This window comes from Nematolebias whitei, chromosome 6, assembly GCF_014905685.2.
Source record: "Nematolebias whitei isolate Nwh7 chromosome 6, NemWhi1, whole genome shotgun sequence".
NCBI lineage: Eukaryota > Metazoa > Chordata > Actinopteri > Cyprinodontiformes > Rivulidae > Nematolebias > Nematolebias whitei.
Genome location: NC_056503.1, coordinates 17,374,983 through 17,384,987, shown reverse-complemented (window position 1 = coordinate 17,384,987; position 10,005 = coordinate 17,374,983). Strand labels below are relative to the sequence as shown.

At 39.4% G+C, this 10,005-nt stretch overlaps 2 protein-coding genes across 2 annotated transcripts in view; both read left to right on the top strand.

The window, feature by feature from the left end:
* Positions 1-5,317: 5,317 nt before the first annotated feature.
* Positions 5,318-8,534, top strand: dmac2 (distal membrane arm assembly component 2). The gene is made up of 6 exons (XM_037678064.1): positions 5,318-5,360; positions 5,692-5,880; positions 6,205-6,285; positions 7,401-7,540; positions 7,683-7,845; positions 7,939-8,534. Exons 1-6 carry the CDS (start codon positions 5,332-5,334, stop codon positions 8,150-8,152), a joined length of 816 nt encoding a protein of 271 aa, XP_037533992.1. The 5' UTR covers positions 5,318-5,331; the 3' UTR covers positions 8,153-8,534.
* A 536-nt stretch (positions 8,535-9,070) lies between these two features.
* sirt2 (sirtuin 2 (silent mating type information regulation 2, homolog) 2 (S. cerevisiae)) overlaps positions 9,071-10,005 on the top strand; it is a 22,321-nt gene continuing 21,386 nt past the window's right edge. The window contains exon 1 of the mRNA XM_037678063.1: positions 9,071-9,211. Coding sequence (XP_037533991.1) covers positions 9,196-9,211 — 16 coding nt within the window. The 5' untranslated portion in view covers positions 9,071-9,195. The remainder of the gene's footprint in view (positions 9,212-10,005) is intronic.

Below are 10,005 nucleotides of genomic sequence, written 5' to 3'. Positions count from 1 at the left end.
TCTTTAGTGACCTCGCTGACTACACACCTTGTTCTTGGAGTGATCTTTGTTGATCCACCACTCATGAGGAGGGTAACACTGCTCTTAAATTTCCTCCATTTGTACACAATCTGTGTGACTGTGGATTGGTGGAGTCCAAACTCTTTACAGATGTTTTTTTAACATTTTCCAGTCTGATGAGCATCAACAACTCTTTTTCTGAGCTCCTCAGAAATCTCCTTTGTTCTTGCCATGATCCACTTCCACAAACATGTTGTGAAGATCAGACTTTGATAGATCCTGTTCTTTAAATCAAACGGGGTGCCCACTCACACCTGATCATCATCCATTTACAGAATCAGACGCTCCAGCTGACCTTTGACCTCCTGTACAGGTAGTAAAACAGACATAATAGTCTATAAATGTGTGAAGTGAAACTTATTTGGGCATCGCACCGAACGGACTGGTGGAAAACAAATGACACATTTTGATTTAATCTCATACTGACGCGTGCACATTTGAAATTTTGCTAAAACTGAAATAAAAATTCATTAAAGAATTGAATATTTTGTAAAACTTCAGTTATTGCTAAGTCCTGAATGATTTTGCTGAATTTTGCACCAAAAAAAAAATTACCCAAGTTATTAAAAAGTTAAACATTAGCTAAAAGTTTAAAAAGAACAAAACACTTGCTAAAAGGTGCTAAATGCTAAAAGCCAATAAACTAACAAAACACTAGCTCAAATTAGCAAAACACTATGTAAAAGGTAAATGCAACTAAACATTGGCTAAAAGCTAAAACAGCAAAACATAAGCTAAAAGTTTTATAAAGCAAAAGTTAGCTAAAACCTAAAAGCAGCAAAAGTGCAAAAAAGTAGCCGACTGGTCTCTCAAAGCTAAAAGTAGCAGAACAGTGGCTAAATATAAAAGAAACAAAAAGATGGTAAAAGTTAAAAGTAGCAAAATGTCATCTAAAAAGCATGAGGACAAAAATGGAAATAGCGAGCTAAAGTAAATAAAAACTGTTTTGAAGGAATTTGTGTGAAGTATTAATGTATTTATATGGTCAAAAATGTTGGCTTGTTAAATAAATAAATAAAAAATGTCCAAAAAAACGAACAAATAAAAAGAAATCATAGCACCCGTCTCCAGAATAACGTTCTCACATGATTTGCTAACAGAACACAAAATATGCAGAAGCAGTTAGATTTGGGGGTTAGAGCAGTCATCCTCTATGGAAAAAGTTGGAGGTTTGATTCCAGCACTGTGCAGTAACACAAGTGACCTGGGGAAGACACAGGGGCGACGCCTCCTCCTGAGAAGAACCTCCAAGACAAACTGCTCGACTGTCTTCACCTGAATCAGCTGTGACAAATTAAAAAGGTGTAGAACTCATCTCCATGGCTTCAGACCAAACAACATGAACTGATGACCCTCTTTAATCACCTAAAGGCTTCCTGGTGGCCTGACTTGTTTGCACTGTTGATCTGATCTGCAAAATGGAGGTCACAGGTTCAACTCCCTGCTCTAACCATGTGTGTGGGGTTTCCTCCAGGTACTCTGGTTTCCTACACCAGACCCAAACCATGCATGTTGGGTTAATTGGTAACTCTAACATGTGTCCATGTATGAATGTGTGAATGACCGTCTGTCTTTAGGTGGCTCTATGATGGACCCTGAACAGGACCAAGCAGGTTTAGACAATAAATAACCTTCTTAAAGTTAAAATATTATTTATACTTAAGGTACAGACAAAACTAAAAAATGTTGGCGTGGCAAATAAAGAAGCTGTTGAAATAAAATTAACTAAATTTAATGTATTTGTTATTTTTTATGATAAACTTTGAGATTTTTTTACATGAAGGTATATACAGTAAGTATTCGAATTCCCAGGTTTCAATAAAACAATGCATCCCTTTGTTATGCGCATTTCAATTAAAATTACAATTATTTTATTATCATTCCCTCTGCTGCAAGAGAAAAAAATCACGTGGAGGGAAATGTGTCAGGAGACAGAGGGAGAAGAAGAAAGTTAAGAATGTAGGACTGAAGGTTGCAACTCTAAATGTGGGGACAATGACAGGCAAAGGTAGAGAGCTGGCTGATGTGATGCAGAGAAGGAAGGTAGATGTTTCATGTGTCCAAGAGACCAAGTGGAAGGACAGCAAGGCTCGCAGCATTGGAGCAGGGTTCAAACTGTTTTACCATGGTGTGGATAGAAAGAGAAATGGGGTAGGGGTGGTCCTGAAGGAGGAGTTGGCAAAGCATAGAGGTGAAGAGAGTGTCAGATAGAGTGATGTGCCTGAAGCTAGAAGTAGAAGGTCTGATGCTTTTTTACTTAATTTTTACTTTATTTTTACTTTATTTTACTTTATTACTATTCGCACCTTATGTCGAAGCAAATTCCTAGTTTGTGAACCTCGTTCATTGACATGGCAATAATAAACTGATTCTGATTCTGATTCTAAACATAGTCAGTGGTTATGCTCTACAGGTTGGATGTGATGAGGAGGAGAAAGATACATTTTGGAAATATCTGGATGAAGTTATAGAGAGTACTCCCAGGGAGGAGAGAGTGGTGATTGGAGCAGACCTGAATGGACATGTTGGTGAAGGAAACAGAGGGGATGAGGAAGTGATGGGTAGGTTTGGTGTCAAGGAAAGAAACCAGGAAGGACAGATGGTGGTGGATTTTGCCAAGAGAATGGAAATGGCTATAGTCAATACCTATTTCCAAAAGAGGGAGGAACATAGAGTGACCTATAAGAGTGGAGGAAGGAGATGGCAGGTTGACTACATACTGTGTAGAAGAGGAAACCTGAGGGAGGTTGGGGACTGTAAAGTTGTGACAGGGGAGAGAGTGGCCAGACTGCATTGGCTGGTTGTGTGTAGAATGACTGTTGTTGTGAAGAAGAAAAAAAGAGTAAAATCAGTGGAAAAGACCAAATAGTGGAAGATGAAGAAGGAAGAATGTCGTGAGAAATTCAGAGAGGAGCTGTTAAAGGCTCTGGGTGGTAAGAAAGAGTTTCCAAATGACTGGACTACTACAGCAACAGTTATTAGAGAAACAGGTAGGAAGGTACTTGGTGTGTCATCTGGACAGAGAATGGATGATAAGGAAACCTGGTGGTGGAATAGTGAAGTGCAGGACGCCGTTCAAAGAAAGAGATTAGCCAAGAAGAAATATGACAGTGAGAGGACTGAAGAGAGGAGACAGGAATATAAGGAGATGGGACGTAGAGCAAAGAGGGAAGTAGCTAAGGCAAAGCAGAGGACGTGTGATGAGTTGTATGGGAGACTGGACACTAAAGAGGGTGAGAAGGACTTGTACCGATTGGCAAGACAGAGGGATCAGGCTGGAAAGGATGTGCAGCAGGTTGGGCTTATTAAAGATAGGAATGGTAATGTTCTAACAAGTGAGAAGAGTGTGACGGGAAGATGGCAGGAATGACTGAAGAGAATGAAAGAGAAAGAAGAGTAGAGGTCATAGAAACTGTGGACCAGGAAGTGGGAAAGATTAGTGAGGGTGAAGTCCGGAAAGCTCTGAAAAGAATGAAGAAGAGGAAGGCAGTAGGACCTAATGACATATTAGTGGGGGTTTGGAAATGTCTTGGAGAGACGGCAGTGAGGTCCTTGACTCAAATATTCAATGGAATATTTGCGGGTGAGAAAATGCCTCAGGAATGGAGAAGAAGTGTGCTGGTGCCCATTTTTAAGAACAAGAGTGATGTACAGAGTTGTAGCAACTACAGGGGAATTAAGTTGATGAGCCACACAATGAAGATCTGGGAGAGAGTTGGGGAAGTAAGACTTAGACGAGAGGTGACTGAGCAGCAGTATTGTTTCATGCCAAGAAAGAGCACCACAGATGCCTTCTTTGCTTTGAGAATGCTGATGGAGAAGTACAGAGAGGGTCAGAAAGAACTCCATTGTGTCTTTGTGGATTTAGAACAAGCATATGACAGAGTGAAGGGAGGAGGTGTGGTATTGCATAAGGAAATCTGGAGTGGCAGAGAAGTATGTTAGACTGGTACAGGGCATGTATGAGGACAGCAGGACAGTGGCGAGATGTTCTGTAGGAGTGACGGATAACTTCAAGGTGAAGGTGGGAGTGCATCAAGGATCAGCTCTGAGCCCCTTCTTGTTTGCTCTGGTGATGGATCGACTAACAAATGAGGTCAGGCAGTAATCCCCATGGACGATGATGTTTGCAGATGACTGTGATCTGTGGTGAGAACAGGGAACAGGTGGAAGAGAACTTGGAGACGTGGAGGTATGCACTTGAAAGGAGAGGAATGAAAGTCAGTCGTAGTAAGACAGAGTACATGTGTGTAAATGAGAGGGAGGGCGGTGGAACAGTGAGGCTACAAGGAGCAGAGGTCACAAAGGTGCAGGACTTCAAGTACTTGGGGTCCACTGTCCAGGAAAATGGGGAATATGGTAAAGAGGTGAAGAAGAGAGTCCAGGCAGGATGGAGTGGATGGAGAAAAGTTTCAGGAGTGATTTGTGACAAAAGGGTGTCAGCAAAGGTCAAAGGAAAAGTTTACAAGACAGTGGTGAGACCAGCTATATTGTATGGTCTGGAGACATAGACATTGACAAAAAGACAGGAGAAAGAACTGGAAGTGGCAGAAATGAAGATGCTAAGGTTCTCCTTAGGGGTGACAAGGATGGATAAGACTAGGAATGAGATCATCAGAGGTACAGCACAGGTCGAACAACTGGGAGATAAAGTTAGAGAGGCCAGAATGAGATAGTTTGGACATGTCTAGAGAAGGGACCATGGGTATATTGGTAGAAGGATGTTAGAAATGCAGCTGCCAGGAAAAAGACAATGAGGAAGGCCAAAGAGGAGATATATGGATGCAGTTAGAGAGGACATGAAGGTAGTTGGAGTGAGGACAGAGGATGCAGAGGACAGAGTGAGGTGGAGGAGGATGACTTGCTGTGGCGACCCCTGAAGTTGGAAAAGCCGAAAGAAGAAGAAGATTAACCACAATTTAAAACCTCACCTCAGCAATTAAATGTAACAAAAGACAAATTATCTGCATTTCTTTGATTTGTTTGTACCATACTAAGACTTTACTTAAGTTTCATAGCAAGAATAGTATTTTTCTTAGGTTTTTTTTTTGTGGTGGGAACACTGTTACTTTAGAGAAGGGTAAAAATACTTTGACAGTTATATTGAGGTTTTTAGAAGACACCATATCTGTATTAATTGCATGTTCAATTTTATTTAAACTCGGTCATGCTGTGAAACGTGCGTTGACCGCCACCCTGTGGTGACAAAGAGAACAACAAGTCGTTCTTTAGGCGGAAGCGTTAAGTTTGTCCCTCCTGACTCTCCGTGAAATGGCGTTGTTATGTAGACCGAGTTGGTGGTGAGCTGACCTCTAAATTTCCACTTAGCACTAAAATGTTTAAAGTTAAAAAATATATATTTAAAACTTATTTTAAAGCGTACGTGTTGTTGGGTAGGTGACCGTGTTTTCTGTCAGTAAAGCAGGCTTGTAAATTAGGCTAATGCTAGGAGTTTAATGGGTAAGCTAACATGGATTACAGATCTCTGTTTTTACAGCCTCCTCCAGGCCTGTAGCTCTCACTAAATATCTTGCCTATAGAACCCCTGTTCTCTTTTACTCCCCTGTTAACCACATCTGCACTTTAGATGGTGTTTTCTCTCTCTCTCATGATGTTTTTGTTTTTGTGCAGCCTTCTTCACAGATGTTGCCAGCGGTCGGCTCTCCTCCTGGTTGCGAGGCAACAGAGGCTCTCCAGTTCAGCATCTCCCTCTCCTCTCTCCAAGTTCATCTTGTACCTCACTGAACGTTTCTACGACGTGGAAATGCTCGTGACCTGGAAGGCTCAGCTGAAAGGAAATCAAATCCAGAAGAAGAACAAGTAAGAAATATTTCTACCTGCTCATGGTGGTTACATCTGCTGGACCCCAGTGGACGTAAAGTAAAATCAAACTACATTTTAGCATAAATACAATCACCTTTTACTGCTTTCAAGCTCAAGAACAAAGGATTAGACCCTTCCTGAGTTATCTGTATGTTTATTGGTGTAAAATTAAAAGATGTATTTAGATAAACAAACATTCTAATAACTGTAAAGATCTGATGTAATGATCATCACTGGTCACTTTGAAATCAGTTCAAATCCACTTTGTCAGCTTCCTCTACATATTTGACTGCAACATTTTTTTTTTGCTGTTTTTCACAGTTTCTATGGCTACACCCAAAGTTTATATGGTTCTAACATTGCATCGGCCTTTTTTGTTCTGAATCTGGGGGGAGGAGTTCGGTAAGTGATGCTTGCTGCTTCTAAACTATTTGTTGATGTTCTGAAGATGCAATGCAAGCTGGCTGGATGATGGCATTGTCCCTTTTATTCAAGCATTAAGGTGTCATTTGATCAAACAAAATATAAGTGAGTCCCAGAGACTCAATGGGATTAACCTGTATAAATAAAGGTATAATAATACAATTACTGAAGGGGTCTCTGGAGTAATCCTAAAAGTAATATATTATTTTAAATGTAATCCAAAAAATCTTGAGTTGTGTTCATACAAAATGTTTAAGAAAATAGTCCATCCAAGTTATCAAAGGATAAAATTTGACAACAGTGGTACCTTTTTTTTAAACTGAAGAATAGTGACAATAAAGTGAGCACCTTAGCCATTAAGAGATATTAAGGCTGAAGACTGTTGGGAAGAGAGAGGGAACTTGTTGAATACAGCCACCTCCTTTCTGCTACAAGCTTCCAAAGTGTTGCACTCGTCCCACATACACATTTGTTGTCGAAAACTGGTTTAGATGTACGAATGTTCAAATCATTTCCTTCATCATCAGGGTTTCCAGTGACTCTGGAAATCAGGGAAAATCTGTGCTTTTCACTTTTTCCAGAAAGTGAAAACTCAGGACATTTGAATAAATAAATAAAAATAAAACATAAAAAAAAAAAAATCATAGAAAACTCAGGGAATTTGAACACTGATCTGAGACTTTGACAAGTACATGTATTAATGCAGTACTATTGTCCAATATCCTGTGTGTGTGTGCTGTTACTATACTCATCATTTCATAATGATGGTGTGGAGAGGATGGCTATAAGGGGAGAAGGGAGGCCATCAGTTATAAAAAAATATCACCTCTTTCATATCTCATAACGGTTAAAACACTCAATGCTACAGGAAATCTTTGCTGGAAGTTCTGAGTGTTTTGTGTGACTGAAATATCTCCTGGAATTTCCGGATGTACTCCAGGAAAACTCAGGGTATTTTGTCTTCATGAAATGCTGGGAGCCCTGTTCTTTACTTTGTCTTTACAGTTTGGTTTTCTTTCTCTCTGAGCAGTCTTTGTGTTAACATCTTCTTTTATGTGTATCTGTATTTAACACAATCTGTTTTACATCCTCAGGTTCACCGGCCACTCAGACTGGTTCCGGGCCAACAAGAGGGGCAAGTTCAGCTGGGATTTTCTAAAGCACAAAGAGACATCTCTAGAAGAAATCGACTTGAGCTACACCATTGTCAACTATAGAGGACTGGCTAACCTCGGTAATGAGCTCCAGTACAGCCTTTTATTACTTTCAAAGTCAGTTTTTACTCTGCTTGAACTATATTCATGGACACTGTTTTCTATCTCAGCTTTTTAGAATGTCATCATTATAGTTGTGTTTTTTTTTTGTTTTTTTTTCAGAGAAGCAGCACCATTTGCAAATCCTGAAACTACAGGGGTGTTCTGAGGTGGATGACTGGTTTTTGGCTGGACTCTACATATTCCAGGACACTCTGGAGGAGCTGGACATTTCTCACTGTCCACGCATCACCGCAGGCGGCCTGGCTGCACTCGGGAACCTCAGGTAACGAGCCTAAAGTCACAGGAGAGCCTAACTGATCATAAAAGTAATTGCAAGTTGCTCATGTTGCTTTTGTTCCTTGTGTGTGTTCTGAAGGAAACTGAAGCGTCTGAATGTGTCATCCCTCCCGAGAATTTCCACCCCTGGGTTGGTGATCATCCTGCTGGAGGACATGTTGCCACAGTGTCAGATCATAGCCGATAATTACGACCACAGCCTGAGACAAGAAGACGGGGGGTACACAGAGGAGGAGCTCAAAGACAGAAGAAGGGGGACAGGAACCAGTTCAGAACCAAGAGGAGTCATCTGAGAAAACTGCTTTCACTTAATGCATCACATTTGATTTAGTTTGAAATTTGAGATTCCAGCTGGTTTGTTTGTATGACGGGAATCCAAAAAAATGAGTGAACACGAGCATTGAATAAATAAATAAATCCAGACAACGAAAAAAAGAATGCAATAAAGTGGAACAAATGTGGTCTTCTCAGGAGCTGACATTTATTGGTGCAGTATATTGTCCTTCTTTGTATTTCATGTTTGTTTCTTCATCCCAGAATCTGTAGATAAGAGTACAGCCATTCAGCTTATAAAGCTAAATATTTAGAAACGTGTTCCATCTCAGTCAAATTGTATTTTGTCCATTAGGGCATATTGTTTGTTGATTTCATTGTAAATTTGCCTAATAAAAAAGTTCCCAGTAAAACTACAGTTTTGTGAACACGTTGCTGTTACAGTATATTAATTATGTGTTGTACACACAACGTCAGTGTAAAGCCCCACATGATAGTGTGGCTGGATGCATTTCTAATCTTCACAGTGGGAGCTTATATGAGAAAACTAAAGCCAATAATCCAGCGTGAGCCTAGTTCCTGCAGCAGATAGTCCAGACTAAGCTGATGAAGACAAGAAAACTTTGAAACCAGTGGCAGCTATTTCTCTGTAAAAAAAAAAAAAAAACTAAAGTAATTTATGTGCTATAAATAGATAATGTTTAATGCGACTCATGTTGCGTTTTGTTACATATTTAAAAACTTCCGATGTGCTCGTTTATTAGCAATAGGTTATTAACATAATGGATTTATTTTCTGTTGTTTTGTAAAAGCGATCGTCTGATAAGCAGTAGGAACCAATCTTGAGCTGGACCACGACGAACACGGACACTATTTTTAACGGACCAATATAACACGAAACGGGTAGTAGCTTCCAAGTAAGTATCTCTGCAGGCAAATTCGGAAGGCGTATCTGGGCGGTCATATCCACTCCTCAGTAGCTTCCTATTATCACTTATTCTAAAAAACGGTTTAAAATCAAGTGTCAGCTAAGCTTTTATGGTGTTTGGATCTCAGTAGACAGATGTCTAACGCACCAGGTAGGAGGATTTTAACTTGTGTTTTAGTGATGGGCAGATGAAGCTTTGGGAAATGCTGAAGCTTCCCAGCCGGTTTGGTGTGTTTATGAAAATGGTTCACTGTGATAACGCCCTATGCGGTCAGAGTGTATTGTTATAACACTGTATATAACACTATACAAATATATATCTGTGTGTATTGTTTTTGTTTAATTAACCTTTAAGCGCAGCACTTTTCAGTCCAAGACGAATTTCTCTTCGGAGACAATCCGAATAGCTGATCCGAACATTTGAGACAAGGAAGTTCTTATAATGTCTTTACCCCCTTTGTTGCTTTCTAAGGTAACGAAAAATATAACTATAATTTTCAATCTTCTAATAAATGTATAGTTGGTAGGGAATAGATGTAGATGCAAATGTTTTTTTTTTTCAATTCATTAATTTATTAGAAAAAAAATATATATATTAGTTTTTTGTGCTAATTTATCTTATTTTCTGTAAACTGTTTTGCAAATGAGCAAGATTAGGAGTAGATTTAGGGTGTGCGTGGTGTTCAAGTTCAAGAATCTTTATTATCCTCAAGGGGCATTAGTTTCAGAGTCAGCAGGCACATAAAACCTCCACACTAGACAATAATAATAATAATAATGAATTTAATTTGTAACGCACTTTTCATTAACAAAAATCTCAAAGTGCTACAGAGTGCAACTAAAATCAATGATAAAATCAACTAAAATCTGTGATAAAATCAACTAAAATCAATGATACAATCAACTAAAATCTGTGATAAAATCAACTAAAATCTGTGATAAAAT

Bases quoted from the DNA above. Each gene is read 5' to 3' on its own strand.
- dmac2 (XM_037678064.1), top strand. From the start codon at position 5,332: ATGGCGTTGTTATGTAGACCGAGTTGGTG. The intron at 5,881-6,204 runs GTAAGAAATATT...TGTTTTTCACAG, and splicing joins CAAATCCAGAAGAAGAACAA to TTTCTATGGCTACACCCAAA. The intron at 7,541-7,682 runs GTAATGAGCTCC...TTTTTTTTTCAG, and splicing joins TAGAGGACTGGCTAACCTCG to AGAAGCAGCACCATTTGCAA.